Source organism: Mobula birostris, chromosome 21 (assembly GCF_030028105.1).
Source record: "Mobula birostris isolate sMobBir1 chromosome 21, sMobBir1.hap1, whole genome shotgun sequence".
NCBI lineage: Eukaryota > Metazoa > Chordata > Chondrichthyes > Myliobatiformes > Myliobatidae > Mobula > Mobula birostris.
This window is the reverse complement of record NC_092390.1, coordinates 3,508,994-3,527,605: the sequence shown is the minus strand read 5'-3', so window position 1 is coordinate 3,527,605 and position 18,612 is coordinate 3,508,994. Positions and strand designations below refer to the sequence as shown.

The 18,612-nt window shown below is 42.6% G+C and overlaps 1 protein-coding gene across 3 annotated transcripts in view; it reads right to left on the bottom strand.

The window, feature by feature from the left end:
* xpnpep1 (X-prolyl aminopeptidase (aminopeptidase P) 1, soluble) overlaps positions 1 to 14,144 on the bottom strand; it is a 122,417-nt gene extending 108,273 nt beyond the window's left edge. Inside the window, exons 1-4 of one of the 3 annotated variants that reach the window (XM_072238880.1) lie at positions 14,049 to 14,134; positions 8,217 to 8,253; positions 3,814 to 3,932; positions 308 to 371 (exon numbers count right to left, since the gene is read on the bottom strand). In XM_072238880.1, the coding sequence (XP_072094981.1) occupies positions 308 to 371; positions 3,814 to 3,932; positions 8,217 to 8,229 (196 nt within the window). In that variant the 5' untranslated portion in view covers positions 8,230 to 8,253; positions 14,049 to 14,134. Of the gene's footprint in view, positions 1 to 307; positions 372 to 3,813; positions 3,933 to 8,216; positions 8,254 to 13,689; positions 13,981 to 14,048 lie in introns of those variants that run through there. The other 2 variants (XM_072238879.1, XM_072238881.1) reach the window with 2 other exon arrangements.
* Between the last annotated feature and the right edge of the window lie 4,468 nt (positions 14,145 to 18,612).

The window sequence follows — 18,612 nt, the reverse complement described above, 5'->3', positions numbered from 1 at the left end:
CTTTTTATAGGCACTATATGCCTCTAATCATCTTATACACTTCTATAAAGTTACATCTCATCCTCTTTTTCTGCAAGAAGAATTGCTGATTATTGTTTTCCTTTCCAGAAACCCATCCAAAGTTCAAGGTACCTGTCTATGGTTTATCATAATTACACACGAACATCTTTGGATTAATACACATGGAAATGCACAGCTGTATTATACATTAAAAGTGCATTCATTTAAACAATACCTCAGCCACAATAATCTATTTATATCAGATTATGTCAGCATTTCATGAATTTTGACACTAAATTTTACTGACCTGCAGAACCATCGAAACCTGAAAGAAACTCACGCCTACGGTCACACGGAGCAATATATTCACTCTAAGAAGAAAAACAAGCATGAATTTAACAGAGACAGCAAAGAACATAATCATATAATGCAGATCAACCACTTTATGCTAATTGATAAAGCTATTGTCTGTGGTCAGTGAAGCAGTTATTAGTCTCAATAACAGAGAAGCTAGATATTACTCAAAAGGTCACTAAAGGGCAATGCAATTATGACTGAAAGCTGCCCGGTGGGTGCAAACAAATCATAATTATCCATAGTAAACTGAGACAATGGATGGATTCTGAATATAATATACATGGCAATGTAAAACAGAATGCAACTGACCAGTTCATCATCAGCTAAATATTGTGTGATTCCTTTTAAATAAAATACAAGAATGCAATATCCGAGAAGAAACATCTAAAGTGGAGAATAGTTTAAAAAAGTAGAAAGTAATATTTAAGACTAGCTGTATCTCCTTTCTGTGACTTTAACCATTGGAGTGTTTTCCCACTGACTTCAGTTTTATCAAGCACCTTAATACTACAGTCCATCAAAAGCTGCCTTGATGTCAGGAGTAACCCATCTCACCTTGCCTGCAACAAAAACAGCATTTACTAGACAGAGCAAAGCAACCTCATAACTAACCAGATCAGTCCTATCATATTAAATTGTGAATGGTGGTCAACAATTAAACATTTGACATAGGAAGGAAAAATAGCTGAAAAATTCAAAGGAAGTTCATTATCAAAGTAAATATATATCACCATATACCGTACTACCCAGATTCATTTTCTTATGGGCATTCATAGAAAATAGAAAGGAACACAAAAGAATCAGTGAATAACCCACACGACAGAGACAAACAACCAATGGGCAAAAAGCAGTAAACAGTGCAAATACAAAAAGAAAAAAATAATAACAGTTAATAAGTTGCAATAAATATTGAGAAAACAAGTTTTAGAGTCCTTAAAAGTGAGTTCATAGGTTGTGGTATCAGTTCAGTACTGGAGTGAGTGAAGTTATCCCTGTGGTTGAGGAGTAATAACTGGTGGTGTGGAACTTGAGGTTCCTGTATCTCCTTCCTGATGGTTGCAGTGAGAAGGGGGCGCCCAGGATGGTGGGGGTCCTTGACAATGGATGCTGCTTCCCTGCGACCATGCTCTTTGTAAATGTGCTCAATAGTGAGCAGGGCTTTACTTGTGATGGGCTGGGCTGTATCCAGTACATTTACCTGTGATGGACTGGGCTGTATCGAGTACATTTTGTAGCTTTTTCCCCTCCCCTGTTCAAGGGCAATATATATAGCAAGCACTACAGTATCAGACATCCTTTCAGCATAGCACTAAAGAGCCATGCTCTAGGATTAGCTGCACTTCCAGCCAAGGACAAGTTACAGACCTAGCATTACTAGCAGCATAGAAAATCAATTAGATCTGTGTTGTTCATCAAAATCAAAATTCAATCTTGTTAACCAATCTGTGCTCAATTATTAGCAAAGTGATGGTAGTTGTGGTTGACAATCCACCATGTGGCACTTACACACTGAAGTCAGTTTACATTTTGCTAGGACCACCCAGCTCTAGAACTTATCATAGCAATGGAGCCAACAGCCAAATTCCAGAGGCAAGATTACAACGATTGCTCCCGCCTTCAAGGCAGCATTTGATGGAACACGTGTATGGGGTGTCAGGGAGGGGTAGCACCTCTGGTGGGGAACATGTCGCGTCCTTTTCAAGGTGGTTAGTCCACCTTTGGTCCCCACCTGGCACTCAGCTCTCACCTGTGGCTCCCCGAAGCTGTTTGCATGCGACAGCGGCCACACCCTGGGCAACAGCTTCAACAAGCCGGCTAAACCAGGTGAGGGTAGCCGACGGGTCTCAAACCCTCAATGAGATAGGGAGTTGTCTATCCCAGCATGTGAAGACAGACTCCGGCGGATTGAGCAGACGAGATCAATGGAAGGTCCAACGGTCAAGAAGGCGGTCTCTGCAAGTGTTGTGGAACGTGTAGAGTAGGACAAGACACAGAAGATGTCCTGGTCATCCACTGCGCCTAGTCCCATCTCCAGCCGTCTTGACTCTGTCTTGTCACTGGATCCAGATGGGAATTGGGAAGAGAGAGTGAGGCTGACTCTGCGCAACTCTCCCTCACTTAAATCCAAATCACGCACTAGTCTCGACACCATCATAATGGTGCCGAGGTCCTCACTGATGTCGACGATGGACGAACAAGGTGCCTGGTAAAACTGAAGGCAATGGGCACCAAAGGAAATCATCTGATGTCATACTGTTTGATGTACTCAGTGGAGTTCAGAGATAATAAGGTGGGGGGGGGCATATCATTGAAACTTGAATACAAAAAGTCCTGGATAGAGTGGATGTTGAAGGTGATGTTCCTATTAGTAGAAGTGTCTAGGATTTGAGGGCAAAGCCTCAGAAGAAAGGGATATCCCTTTACATTAGGAGGAATTTCTTCAGCTAGGTGAAGAAATGATTGCCAGTATTGTGTTCCGCTGTCAACAACTTACATACACCCAAACCTTCAAATTGGAATTCGTTGCCACAGAGTGCTGTGGAGGCAAAGTCATTTGGTGTATTTAAAGTGGAGACTAATGGGATCCTGATTAGTATGGGAATTAAAGGTCATGGCAAGTTTGTGGGAGAATGGGGTTGGAAAAAGATCTGCTGTGGGCCAGCTGGTGGCGCAATGACATTGGCGCCGGACCCAAGAGCAGAGGTTCTCAGGTTCAAAACCAGTCATGTCCACTCCCGAGTACGCTTTCCATCCGTGCCAGGTTGAGTGTCGAGATCACAACTCGACCTCGTAAAATAAGGGGAAAATACTACAAAAATGTCTGTGTGAGGAGTGGCACGCCACACAGTCTCTCTCGTTCCGCACCTTGTAAAAAAAGCCATGAAAAAGACATCATCATGGATGCATGCACGCACACACAGACGCACACGCACAGACTCGCATGCAGGCACATGCCAAAAAAAAGGAAAACGATCTGCTGTGATTCAATGGCACAGCAGGCTTGATGAGCTGAATGGCACAATTCTGCTCCTATAGCTTATAGCCACCTCCCTTGTTTCTCTTAATTTTCAGAAATCTATCAATCTGTTTTGAATGTAATCAATAACGAGCTACCACAGCTGTCCTGGATAGAGTTCCACAGGTTCCTCGCCAGCTAGGTGAAGAGGCTTTGCTTCATCTCAGTTATGTTGTTTTTGACTGATTTCAGATTCTTACCTTATCTCCGAACCCCACTGAGTACATCAAACAGTATGGGGATAGAGCTGGAAAAAACAATGCTGTAGTGTAACCTCATTGAAAGGCAGCAAAGGTGTGAAGACTTACATTGTGTATGTAAAAGGTGAATGTAATGAAAACATGGAATACAGTTAAGGACTGAAAGGTAACCAATTTAAATAGCAATTCCATTCTATGTGGCATAATTATTTCTAATGTTGAGATGACTGGTCTGGGTACCTGATGGTTGTCTCCTGAAGGCACAATCAGAGCTTGAATTGGCTCCTTCATCTGCTTCATCACCTGTCTCAGCTGTTTCAACAGCTCTGTTGTGACTTTCGGGGACATGATTCTTTCTGCTGCAATTAGGCAATAGAAAAGTAGCGTTAGCAACTACAGTGACTCCTCAATAACAGCCCTGGCTTTCAAAGGTAAATGAAAACAAATGATGTTGCAGCATGAAAAATTAAAATTAAAGAAAGTTTAGTTTTGTCACATGTACACTGAAACATAAAGTGAGATGTTTCCTTGTGACAGGGATGTGCTGGGGCAGCCTGCAAGTGTTCTCATGCTTCTAATGCCAACATAGCATGCCCACAATTTACCATCCCAAACTCTACACCTTTGGAACATGGGAGGAAATCAGAGCTGTACTGGGGATAATGTACAAACTCCTTACAGACAGTGGCAGGAATCAAACCCCATCTGACAGGTGGCATGCTGCAAAGCACTGCTTTAGCTGCTATGCTACCGTGCCACCCTGACATACGCGACACATTGGTTATGGTTTCAGAATCCCAGAGAGCAAAATCAGGATCAAATCAAACCAGTGTCCACAAATCTCAATAATGGATTCTAGTCATTTTTAATGTATAATTTAAAACAATATTTAAAATTTACTTTCTCTTCTATTTGGGACCTTTCCTTTCCTATAAAGCTAACAGCAATAAATATTCTGAAATCAGGCGATCCCACTTCAAGTGATGGGCCTCAAATTATATAACAGACATCATCATCTCCCACATCAAGGACAGCATGCCCAAATTACAGAAGATGCAAGTGGGATGGCAGTGCTTGACAACGTGAAATTGCATTTCCGCTGCATATTGTTGGTCATTGTAAGAAAATATATGTTACTTAGAAAAATGTAGGATGATGGGAGATGTTGAAATATCATCTTGCTCAGGAGATCACAAGACAAAGGAGCAGAAGTAGGCCATTCGGCCCATCGAGTCTGCTCCGCAGCTCCCCCATGAGCTAAACTATTCACCCGCCTAGTTCCAATTTCCGGCTTTTTCCCCATATCCCTTGATACCCTGACTAATTAGATACCTGTCAATCTCCTCCTTAAACACCCTCAATGATCGGGCCTCCACAGCTGTATGTGGCAACGAATTCTACAAATCCATGACCCTCTGGCTAAAAAAATTTCTCATCTCTGTTTTAACTGGGTACCCTCTAATTCTAAGACTATGGCCTCTTGTCCTGGACTCAGCCACCAAGGGAAACAACCTTTCCACATTTACTCTGTCCAACCCTTTCAACATTCAAAATGTTTCTATGAGATCCCCTCTCATTCTTCTATACTCTAATGAATACAGTCCAAGAGCCGACAAATGCTCCTCATATGTTAGCCCCTGCATTCCAGAAATCATCCTCATAAATCTTCTCTGAACTCTCTCCAACATCAGTACATCCTTTCTAAGATAGGGGGCCCAAAACTACACACAGTATTCCAAATGAGGTCTCACTAATGCCCCATAGAGCCTCATCAACACCTCCTTACTCTTATACACTATTCCTCTTGAAATGAATGCCAACATAGCATTCGCTTTCCTTACCACCGATCTAACTTGGTGGTTAACCTTTCGGGTGTCTTGCACGAGGACCCCCAAGTCCCTTTGCACTTCCGATTTTTGAATTTTCTCCCCATCTAAATAATAATCTGCCCAATTATTTCTTCTTCCAAAATGTACAACCGTATATTTGTCAACGTTGTATCTCATCTGCCATTTCTTTGCCCACTCTCCTAAACTGACTAAGTCTCTCTGCAACCTTTCCATTTCTTCAACATTTCCTGCTCCTCCATCTATCTTGGTGTCATCCGCAAACTTCGCCACAAAACCATTTAATCCATAATCCAAATCATCGATATACGTCGTAAAAAGAAGCGGCCCCAACACCAACCTCTGCAGAACACCACTAGTATCCGGCAACCAATCAGAATAGGACCCCTTTATTCCCACCCTTTGCTTTCTGCCTATCAGCCAATGCTCCACCCATTTTAATATCTTTCCTATAGTTCCATGGGCTCTCATCTTATTAAGCAGCCTCATATACGGCACCTTATCGAAGGCCTTTTGAAAATCCAAATACACAACATCCACAGCCTCTCCCTTGTCAATCTTATTCGAGATCACCTCAAAAAATTCCAATAGGTCGGTGAGGCAGGATCTTCCCTTCATGAAACCATGCTGGCTTCCGACTATCTTGTCATGCACCTCGAGGTATTTCATAACTTCGTCCTTGAGGATTGACTCCAATATCTTTCCAACTACCGATGTCAGACTAATAGGTCTGTAATTTTCGTTTTGCTGCCTCCTTCCTTTCTTAAATAGCGGAACTACATTTGCGACCTTCCAGTCCTCTGGAACCATGCCAGAGTCTATTGATTCCTGGGAGATCATTTCTAATGCTTCCACAATCTCCAAAGCCACCTCCTTCAGAACCCTTGGGTACACCTCATCCGGACTATCTATTCTTAGTCCACTTAGCTTCCCAAGCACTTTCTCTCTAGTAACCTTGACTGTACCTAATTCTATTCTCTGATACCTCTGGCTATCAGGTATATCGCTCATGTCTTCCACTGTGAAGACTGATGCAAAATACTCATTCAGTTCCTCCGCCATCTCTTTGTTATCCATTATAATTTCTCCAGCATCATTTTCAATCGGTCCCATATCTACCCTTGTCACTCTTTTATTCTTCATATATTTAAAAAAACTCTTAGTATCCTTTTTTATGTTAATCGCCAACTTCCTTTCATAATTCATCTTTTCTTTCCTAATGACTTTCTTAGTTTCCTTCTGTAAGTTTTTAAAAGCCTTCCAGTCCTCATTTTTCCCACTAATTTTTGCTTCCTTGTATGCCATTTCTTTTGCTTTTATTTTTGCCTTAACCTCTCTCTTTAGCCACATTTGTGCCATTTTTCCATTCATGATTTTCTTTTTTTCTTGGAATATATTTTTCCTGCATCTTTGTTATTTCTTGTAGGAATTTCATCTAATTCTGCTCTGCCGTCCCTCCATTTAGCTTACTTTTCCAATCGACTTGGGCCAGTTCCTCTCTCATACCACTGTAATTTCCCCTGCTCCACTGAAATATCGATACACCTGATACCAGCTTCTCCTTTTCAAATTTGAAACTGAACTCAATCATATTATGATCACTACTTCCAAGGGGTTCCTTTACCTCCAGCTCCCTAATCGCTTCAGGTTCGTTACACAGCACCCAATCCAAAACAGCTGGTCCCCTGGTGGACTTCTGGATAAGCTGCTCCAAAAAACCATCCTGCAGGCATTCTACAAACTCCCTCTCCTGAGATCCATTACCTTCCTGATTTTCCCAATCCACTTCCATATTAAAATCCCCATAATTATCTTGGAACTATCTCACTGAATCAGAAGGTATGGGCAACAAGACAAACTTGAGCACTCAACTGATTGAGATTCTAGACTGAAGGAGGAATTATTTCTTCCTGTATGTTTTATGTCTTGCACTGTGCTACAGCTTCAAAACAACAAATTTCACAACACACATTAGTGATAATAGACCTGATTCTAATTCTGACTGCTGTCAGAAACGTCACATTTTGGATTCTACATTAAACCAAAGCCCACCACGTCTGAACAGTTGGGCAAAAAACATTGCATGGAACTAATTTCTAAAATTGATCAGGGGTTTTCACTATTTCATGTTAATTCAGAACTCATTATCTCATTATTGTTTATAGAATTTTTTTCCATATGATCTGCATAACGTATCTGACAAAAGCGAGTTATTATATTTTAGTAACACATCATTATACCGGTTCAGAACTTCTCACAACAAAGATTTAAATTACATCCTTCTTTAAACCTAAAAATTATATGGTGTGACAAATACTTCAGTATTTCAAGCTCTGTCATCCGAGTAGGTGTTTAAAATTAATCAACACCTTATTAAACTCAATCTGATCCAAATCATACCTAAAAAAGTTTCTGGATTTTCATAGTTACTCAAACTCACAGCTATTTCCAATCGCCACAAAGGTCTGGTTTAAGATGAGTTCAAGAAGACTCAAGGAAACTTTCAATAACTCAGAAACCACAGTAGAAAAGTATCCCAGAATCAGTAATTTTGCATTACAAGATAGAACAGTTTCTGAATTCACCAATTATACTAGCTCTGCGGGTGCTATAAAAATTGTAAATGCTAGAAATACTAGTCAACAGGAGTGGGTAGAGAGAAACAGATTTAACATTACAAGGTGATAATTTTTTTATCACCGCCAGCCAATTTTGATACAAACCAGGAAAATCTTGATACTTAATGAGAATTTTTTAAAATACAAGAAACTAAAGCGCACAGTGGAGATCACTTACCTTTAACATCCATCTTTTGCAGGTACAGTGTAGGTGCCTTGAGATGTCAGAAGTGTATTACCAGGAAGAACATATGACCTTGCCCTTTACAATTCAACTTTACTTTGCTAGTTTGTTATCTATCCCTTCTACCCCCAGGCAACATTAATTTGCATCTAAACCTGTAACATATTAATCCTCACCTACAATAAACTTGCTCAACAGTCATTATGAAATTTCATTCTACTATCAAGTTAACTTAGCAAGTTGTGTAGTTGGGGTGGGTGATTATCATTACTGCAAAGCTGAGGACTTTGGATACCAATAAAGCATCAAATCTGCAGTATCAGATGTTCTTAAAATTAAAACACATGTGATCTAATGCAAGATCACAACTTAAGGTTTAAACACCTGTGCAAGTCTTGGGCTGCCTTTAGCGTGTAATCCAACATACAGGATGCCTAATTAGGCATTGAATGAATTGCTAAATAGACAATTTCTGACTGAAAGCAGATCTCATATACCGCACAATATCTCAAGTAAACCACTGATTTTTTTAATCAATTGGTCTAACAATTCTTAAAACTAAAGTACAGCCGAATAGCTGAATCAATCTACAGTTCTGTTATCAATTTGGCAGAGCAAAATTTTAGTTATTTTTCTGTTTATGAAATTTTTAATACTGAACCTATTTACTCATTTAGTATTAGAACATCAAGTTCAAGTCACACTCTACGGATCCGTGTGATAAAGTATGTAAAAGGGCTAACAAGTTAGTTAAACAATAGCAGCCTGATCTTTCGGAAAGAAACCGCTGATGATCAACAGATGGGCTAAGCCATGCCGAGCCATTTTTCTTCTCGGAATAAGACAGTGTTTCAAGATCTTTGTTTCCTTGTCATAGTCATACTTTATTGATCCCGGGGGAAATTGGTTTTCGTTACAGTTGCACCATAAATAATTAAATAGTAATAAAACCATAAATAATTAAATAGTAATATGTAAATTGTGCCAGGAAATAAGTCCAGGACCAGCCTATTGGCTCAGGGTGTCTGACCCTCCAAGGGAGGAGTTGTAAAGTTTGATGGCCACAGGCAGGAATGACTTCCTATGACGCTCTGTGTTGCATCTCGGTGGAATGAGTCTCTGGCTGAATGTACTCCTGTGCCCACCCAGTACGTTATGTAGTGGATGGGGGACATTGTCCAAGATGGCATGCAACTTAGACAGCATCCTCTCTTCAGACACCAACGTCAGAGAGTCCAGTTCCATCCCCACAACATCACTGGCCTTACGAATGAGTTTGTTGATTCTGTTGGTGTCTGCTACCCTCAGCGTGCTGTCAAGCGCAGGGATAAGACCACTCCAGCCTGTTTGTGTATGAGGCCATTATAGCTATTCTGTAATTTGTCTCTTGGTACTGTCAAGCAATAGATAAATCTGATTCCAGCTTGTGGGGGGTAGCTGAACGACTATATCCATTTTCTAAGGGGAATTGTGAGTTAATTGGTGGACTGGACAGGAACAGTCATAGACTGTTCCTGTTTGAGCGAATAACCAAGTAAGCCCTGGGTGCTTTGAATAAAATGTTTATACTTATCGGGGCTCTGAGTGACTTTATCTGAATTCGACTTCCGCATGTGCATGCAACTAAATCAATATTCCAGTACAATACTGAGAACAGGCTGTACTGTTGAAGGTGCCATTTTCAAGTGATAGATTAATGCAAGAGTCCATCGGTCCGTGTCTCAGGTGGACCCAAAACATGCCGTGGTACTTTTTTTTTGAAGAACAGAGGCTGGTGTCAATTGTTCTGCTGAGAATTGTAGTCATGCTATGTTGCCACCAAAATGTGTGGCAACACTCGCAGGCTGTCCTAGCACATCTTTGGGCACGTTTAACTGTATGTTTCAATGTATGCATGATCAATAAATCTGAATTAGAATCAAGGTTGACACAAAAGTACAGCATAGAAAAAAGGCCTTTTGGCCCATCTAGTCCATGCCAAACCACTTAAACTGCCTAGTCCCATCAATCAGCACCCAGACCATCATTATCCATATCCCTAGTATCCAATATCCAATATTCTCTTAAATGTTGAAATCAAGCTTGAGTTCACCACTTATGCTGGCTGAGACACTTCTTCAGGACTGAGAAAAAAGGGAGAAGATAACAGGATTAAAAGGTGGTGGGAGGGAAAAGAGGCTAGCTGGAAGGTATTTTATCCTTTTATTCTGACAGACACGTACAAGCATTGTACTTTCAAAATTTCATTTCTGAAAGAGTTCCTTTCCCAGCATACAGCCTGTCCCAATCCACACTCACCAGATCCTTTCTGATGCCTTCAAAATTGGCCTTTCTTCAATTTAGAATCCCAACCCGAGGACCAGACCTATCTTTTTGTATATTTACTTTGAAACTAATGGCATTATGATCTCTAGATGCAAAGTGTTCCCCTACATAAACTTCTGTCACCTGCCCTGTCTCATTCCCCAATAGTAGATCAATCATCGCACACTCTCTCATTGAGACTTCTTTTCTTCTGATTAAGAAAACTTTCCTGACACATTTGACAAACTCTATCCCATCTAGTTCTTTTACAGTATAGGACTACCAGTCAATATTTGAAAAGGTAAAATCACCTACTATAACAACCTTATGCTACTTGCAACAGTCTGCAATCTCTCCACAAATTTGTTCCTTTAAATCCAGTGGATTATTGGGTGGTCTATAATATAGCCCTATTTACATGGTCATACCCTTCTTATTCCTAAGTTCCACCCAAAAAGGCTCACTGGACAAGTTCTTTGATCTGTCCTGACCTAGCATGCCATGACATTTCCCTGGTTAGTTACGCCACCCCCCCCCCATTTAATCACTCCTGCAGTCGCATCTAAAACAACAAGTCCTGCCCCTCCTGCAACCAAGTTTCACTAATGACTACAATATTATAATTCCATGTGTTGATTCATGCCTTGAGCTCATCTGCCTTTCCTACAATACTCCTTTTATTGAAATAGACGTAGCTCAGGACATTAGTCACACCATGTTCAACCTTTTGATACCTGACTTTGTCTGAGGACTTAACATCTTTCTCCACAACCTCACCACTATGGCACTCTGGTTCCCATCAACTATAGTTTAAATCCATCCACTCCCCCCCCTTGCATTAACAAATCTTTCTGCGGGGATATTAGCCCTCTCCCCCCCCCCCCCCACCAGCAGGTGCAAACCATCACTTCTGTACAGGTCCCACCTTCCCTATGAACCCGATGATCCAAAAATCCAGTACCCTTCCTCCTACATTAACTCTCAGCCATGTGTTAAACTGTATGATCTTCCTATTTCTGGCCTCACTAGCACATGGCCTGAGTAGCAATCCTGACATCATAATCTGTCAGTTCTGTTATTTAACTTAGCACCTAATTCCCTAACCTTGTCACTCTTCCTACCATGTCATTGGTTCCTAAATAGTCCACAAATTCTGGCTGCTCATCCTCTTACATCAGAATGCTGAGGAATTAAACCAAATTGTCCCAGATTCTGGCACCCAGGAGGCACATACCAACCAGGAATCTCGTTCTCATCCTCAGAACCTGCTTTCCATTCACCTAACGAATCCCCTATCACCACAGCTCACCTCTTCTACCCATTTCCACATCTCAGAGGATCTATTCGAGCCCCAGCATACTGAAACAATTAAGTCAGAACTACACTTGGTTAGTAGTTTGAGGAGATTTGATACATCAAAGACTCCAGCAAATTTCTTCCAGATGTACGTTAGAGAGCATTCTGACAGGCTGCATCACTGCCAGATATGAACTCTCCAACAATGCACAGGATTGAAAGAGTTTGCAGAAGGTTGTAGAGTCAGCCAACCACATCATGGTACAACCATCTCCACCATGAAGGATATCTTCCAAAGCTGGTATCCATCAATAAGGATCCTCATCATTCAGGACATGTTTTTTTTTCATTACTACCTGCAGGGAGGAGACCCACACTGGCTTAAGAACAGCTTTTTCCCTTTCATGTTTAGATTCTGAATGGTCCGTGAACACAACCTCACCATTCCTCTTCTGCTCTGTTTTTTTATAACTTATAGTAGTTTTTATATTTTGTACTTTACTGCTGCCACAAAACAAAATTCATATCTTATGCTAGTGATAATAAATACACTTCTGTCTTTCTCTCAACCAAGTCTCTGCAATGGTCACAGCATCATCATTCCATGCTCTAAGTTCATCGCTCTTACCCTAATACTCCGAGCATTAAATTAAACACAGTTTGATCCTGTTCATCTCATTGTGTCTACTACCTTGATCCTGCCAGTCCTTCCTTACAGACATATTGGGCAGGACATATACCTTCTTCTCAATCCCTCTACTGGTCCATTGGCTCCCATCCCCCTGTCAAACTAAGTTAAACTCTCCTCCTGGTTTAAGATGGAGCTACTGAATTTGGGCAACAGCTTACCAGTTGATCAAAAGGCAAAAAATACAACTGAATACATTATTAATAACACTTCTTTCTGTGATAAATTGTGGTAAACTAGCATCACAAACAATGAAGAGGCATGCGAGGGGGAGGCTGACTCGAGGGTGAGCCATGCGGGTGCGATGCAAAGTTGGAGCGTCGCATGTTTGAGGAGAAGCAAGATTGAGATGAAGTCGGAGTTGCAATGAGCGAATCGGAGAGGATTTGGAGGAGTTTTGGAGCTCGCCCACCTAAACCAGGAGCGAGGTTGGATCAATCCAAGCGCCAAGCTGATTTGGAAAGGTCATGAAATTCCTTGCGCTGGCCGGAGAGATCTAACCCCAGAGCGGGACATAACCCAGTGAATACAATTTAAACGCCTTCTCAGATAGACTGAAAAGACAGTGTGTCCGGATGATTCTTCTTGCTCTTCCACTGCGCTTACTCCATCTCTGTGGCACAGAGTCTGTGAGACTACTCTAGCTCCTACATGCTTAGTGAATGCGAGCTTCAGGGCAATGCGTCCCATTCTGTGATGTAATGAGACTGAGGCTATGGGGCTGCTGAGGCTGCTCTGGATTTATAGGTTTAATCTGGTTCGGAATGCTGTGGCTTGCTTTTATTGTATGTGTGATCGTGTTTTTTTTCCCCCTTTCTCAGCATATTGGGTGTTGGTCTTTTTTTTTAAATTGGGTTTTTTCAGGTTTCTTGTTTTGTGGCTGCCTGTAAGCAGATGAATCTCAAGGTTGTATAATTTGTACATACTTTGATAATAAATGTACTTTGAATAATTTGAGTAACACAAGCAAATCTCTCAGCCAAGATATTGATTATTCTCCAGTTAAGATGCAATAAATCCCTTTTGTAGAGGTCACTCATACCCAAGAAGAGATTTTAATGGTCCCCAAGAAGATGAAACCCTGGAGTAGTTTATCAGCCACACATTCATCTCTTCTATCTTTCTATTCCTGCCCAAATCAGCACATTAATTTTTAAGGAAAAACTTTCTTGCACTTACCCAATTTATTTGCTTAACATCCTCTTTCCGAAGCCCCTTGAACCAAAGCCTCGATTTACACCCAACTATGACTTCCGCAGAAACATGGCTGTCATGTGACCCTCTCCCATAGCTGGGCATGGCTCACCTAGCTCAATCTGACCTAGTCCATCAGCTCATGTTCAACTCCACTGTGGCCCATGCATACGAACCCCTCTAACATCCGGCCCCGGCACTCGACACACCTCAATCCTCAAACCTTCCCCACAACTCACCCCAACTTCAATCTCCCTTCCTCTGTCCATTACAAATCCCCTTTGGTTCTCTACGCTCTACCCCTGGCTTTCACCCTTGCCTCTAATTCCGCCCTGACACCTCACCTCACACCGATTTCCCAATCTCCTGATGCGAATCCTCACCGGCTAGAGAACGCCATTTGTCTACCAGCAGGTCTCACGCCGCGCATGCCCGTCAATCCCACCGCAGCCGGGAGATCGACGCGTGCGCAGTCGGCGCCCATTGACGCATGCGTATTACCGCAACTGTTGCCGGCACTTTCGAGCTGCGCGATGTGGATGTTGCTGCCGGGTATATCTTTTACATCTTTCTATTAACTGTTTGTTATACGTTTCTACAGCATTCTCCTCTCTGAAATATAGCACGTATTTCCGTGGTGACAAAATAAATACGAAAAAGAAGGACCATACAGACAACTCCTCATGAAAATAAAAACAGATAAAACTGGGAAAATAGAATTGGCAGGTCTGTCAGCCTCTGGAGCCATCAACAACAAGTATATCAGTTCGGATACTGGTGGGGGGTAATGACCAAGCCGAGGAAAGTCACAGTGATCAGTTCTCTGGTACCGTGCCTGACTCTGCGACTCAGTGAGGGGTGGAGGGGGGCGGGAGAGACGAGCTGTGGAGATAGGGGATTTATTAGTCAGAGGAACTGAAATGAGGTTTAGTGATCGAGAACGAGTTTTCCGGATGTTATGTTGCCACTCGTGTGCCAGAGTCCGGGACATCTCTGATCGACTCCTTAAGTGGGAGAATGAACAGCCAGAGGTCGTGGTCCATGTGGGTACCAATGGCATGGAAAGGACGAGGTTCTGCAAAGTGAGTTCAGGGAGATAGGTACTAGGTCAAAAGGCACAACCTCCAGGGTTGTGATCTCAAGATTGCTACCTGTGCCACGTGCTAGAGAGGCCAGAAATGGGAAGATTTTTCAGTTTAACAAATGGCTGAGGAGTTTTTGGATCATTGGGCTCTCCTCTGGGGAATGTGGGACCTGTGCAGAAGAGATTGTTTGACCCAGACTAATATCTTAGCGGGAAGGTTTGCAAGTGCTGCACAATGGGGTTCAAAACTAGAGTAGCAGGGGAATGGGAACCAGAGGCCCAGAACAGATAGTGGAGAGAGATGTTGAAAACTCAAAGTCAGGAATCAAAAGGTTGACCATGGTGCAACTAATGTCCTGAGCTGGGTATATTGCAATGGAAGGAGTATCGTAGGAAAAGCAGCTGAGCTCAGGGCATGGATCAATACCTGGAATTATGATATTGTAGCCATTAGTGAGACCTGGTTGCTGGAAGCGCAGGACTGGCAGCTGAATATTCTGGAGTTCTGTTGCTTTAGGTACGACAGAGCAGGAGGTATTAAAGAAGGGGAGATGGTGTTACTAGTCAAGGAAAATGTCACGGCAGAACTCAGCCAGGACAGACTGGATAACTTGTCTGGTGTTGCATTGTGAGTGGAACTGAAGAATAAGAAAGATATGACCATGTTAATGGGGCTACTTTACAGACCACCCAACAGTCCGCGGCATTGAGAGGAACAAACCTGCAGAGAGATCACAGACTGTTGCAAGGAACAAAGGTTTCTTGATTGTAGCTTTCCACGAATTGATTGGGACTCCCATAATGTCAAAGGACTAGATGGAATAGAGGTTGTAACTGTTTTTAGAAAGTTGCCTTAATCAGTACAGTATTGGCACATGGCCAAGTAGTTAAGGCGTCGGTCTAGTGATCTGAAAGTCACTAGTTCGAGCCTCAGCTGAGGCAGCGTGTTCTGTCCTTGAGCAAGGCACTTAAGCACACATTGCTCTGCAACGACACCGGTGCCAAACTGTATCGGCCCTAGTGCCCTTCCCTTGGACAACATCGGTGGCGTGGAGGGGGGAGACTTGCACAATGACCAACTGCCGGTCTTCCATACAACCTTGCCCAGGCCTGCGCCCTAGAAACCTTCCAAGGCGCAAATCCACGGTCTCACGAGACTAACGGATGCCTATATAATCAAATAATCTATATACTCAGTACATAGAAGTCCCAATGGGAAAGTGTGTGAAAGCTAACTGGCTATTAAGGAATAAGAGAGGATGTATATATCCTATCCCTTCCAAATTGCGTCTAGAAATTCCAGCCAATGCTGCTCTGCCATCATCCCTACCAGTGTCCTTTTCCAATCAATTCTGCCCAACTCCTCTCTCATGCCTCTGTAATTCCCTTGACTCTACTGTAATACTGACTTTAGCTTCTCCTTCTCAAATTTCAGGGTGAATTTGATCATATTATGACCATTTGACACTAAAGGTTCTTTTATCTTAAGCACAACACCTAATCCAGAATAGTTGAATCCCTAGTGGGCTCAGTCTCAAACTGCTCTAAAAAGCCATCTCATAGGCATTCTAGAAATTCCCCCACTTGGAATCCAGCACCAACATGATTTTCCCAATCTACCTGCATATTGAAACCCCCCATGACTATTGTAACATTGCCCTTTTGGCATACATTTTCTATCTCCCATTGAAATTTGTAGACCACAGCCTTAGGACTACTTGAGGGTCTGTGTACAACTCCCATCAGGACCTTTTTACCCTTCCAGTTCCTTAGCTCTATCCACAATGATTCAACACCTTCTGACTATATGTTGCCTCTTTCTAATGATTTGATTTAATTTTTTACCAATAGGGCAATGCTGCCTGTTTTGCCTTCCTGTCTTTTCGATACCATGTGTATCCTTGGGCATTAAGCTCCCAGCTGTAATCTTCTTTCAGCCATGATTCATCTCATTCAAATATAACACCTTCAGTTCTGTATTTACCCTTTCTGATTTTGTCTGCCTTTTATGTTGCAACTTACCCTGTCAATTGCAAATTTACCCTATCAACAGCCTTTCCTCACTGGATATTGTCTCTGTAAACCAGCTACCTCACCTTCAGCACTATCATCCGCCTTTCCTATGATACTTCTGGATTAAAATATACGCAGCTCAGAACACCATGCTCAACCTTTTGATTCCTAACTTTGTCTGGGTTCTTACCAAATCCTGCCTCCAGAATCTGCAAATCTCGTTCCCATCCCCCTACACCGTGGAACTTTAAAAAACTTTCCCGCTAGGATATTAGTCCCCCTCCAGTTCAGGTGCAAACCGTCCTTTCGGTACAGGCCCCACCTACTCTGGAAGAGAGCCCAGTAATCCAAAAATCATATGTCCTCCCTCCTACATCAACTGAAGTTTTTTACGCAGAGAGTGGCGAGTGTGTGGAATGGGCTGCCAGCGGCGGTGGAGGCGGAAACGATAGGGTCTTTTAAGAGACTCCTGGATGGCTACATGGAGCTTAGAAAATAGAGGACTATGGGTTAAAGCCTAGGTAGTTCTAAGATAGGGACATGTTCGGCACAGCTTTGTGGGCTGAAGGACCTGTATTGTGCTGTAAGTTTTCTATGTTTCTAACTCCTTAGCCACATGTTAAACTGTGTAATCTTCCTAGTTTTGACCTCACTAACACGTGGCATGAGTGGCAATCCTGAGATCACAACCCTGGCGGTCCTGCCCTTTATCTTAGCACCTAACTCCTTGAATTCACTATATAGAACCTCACCACTCCTCCTACCCATGTTACTGGTATCTACATGGATCATGACCTCTGGCTGTACACCCTCCCATTTAAGAATGTTTACAGTTCGATCTGAAACGTCCTGGGCCCTGGCACCCAGGAGGCAACATACCATCTTGGAATCTTGTTCTCGCCCGCAGAACCTCCAGTCCATTCCTCTAACTAGCTAATCCTCTATCACCACAACATGCCTTTTCATCCCCTTCTCTTCTGAGTCACAGAGCCCGACTCAATGCCAGAGACCCAACCACTGTGACTTTCTTCTGTTAGGTCAAATGCTCAACAGTATTCAAAGTGATATACCTGTTGTTGAGGGGGATGGCCACGAAGGTACCCTGCACTGGCTCCTTAACCCCTTTCCCCTTCCTGACTGTTACCCATTTTCCTGTGACCTGTACCTTGGGTGTAACTACCTCTCTATATATCCTATCTATTATCCCCTTCAGCCTGCTAAATGATCCAGAGTTCATCCAGTTCCAACTCCTTACTGTGGTTTCTTAAAAGCTGCAGGTGGATGCACTTCTTGCCGTTGTAGTCGTCCGGGACACTGGAGGTCTCCCTGCCTTCCCACATCCCACAAGGGGAGCAATCCACTATCCTACCTGACATCTCTACTGTCCCTAGCTGAGCAGATACAAAGAAGGGAAGAAGAAAAAAAACAAATTTGAGCTTTTCTTTTTTTATTTTCTCTGACTGAAGCCTTAAAGAGCTAAAGCGTCAAGATCACCACTCTGACTATCCACTCAACCAGCGGCCGCTGTGATTATGGCCGCTGCGCTGGCCTCTGCCTTCCTTTAATTTGCTTTTGCTAACCAATCCCAAATGTGGATTGGTTGTTGGTCAAAGCTAAGAATGCTGAGGAGTTGATCCAAGATGTCCTCACCCTGGCATCATACCATCTGGGAATTTTGTTCTCATCCATAGAATCTCCATTCTGTTCCCCTAGTTAACAAGTCCCCTATCATTGCAGCTCACCTGTTCACCCACTTCTCTTCTGAGTCACAGAGCCAGACTCGGTGCCAGAGACCTGACCACTGTGACTGT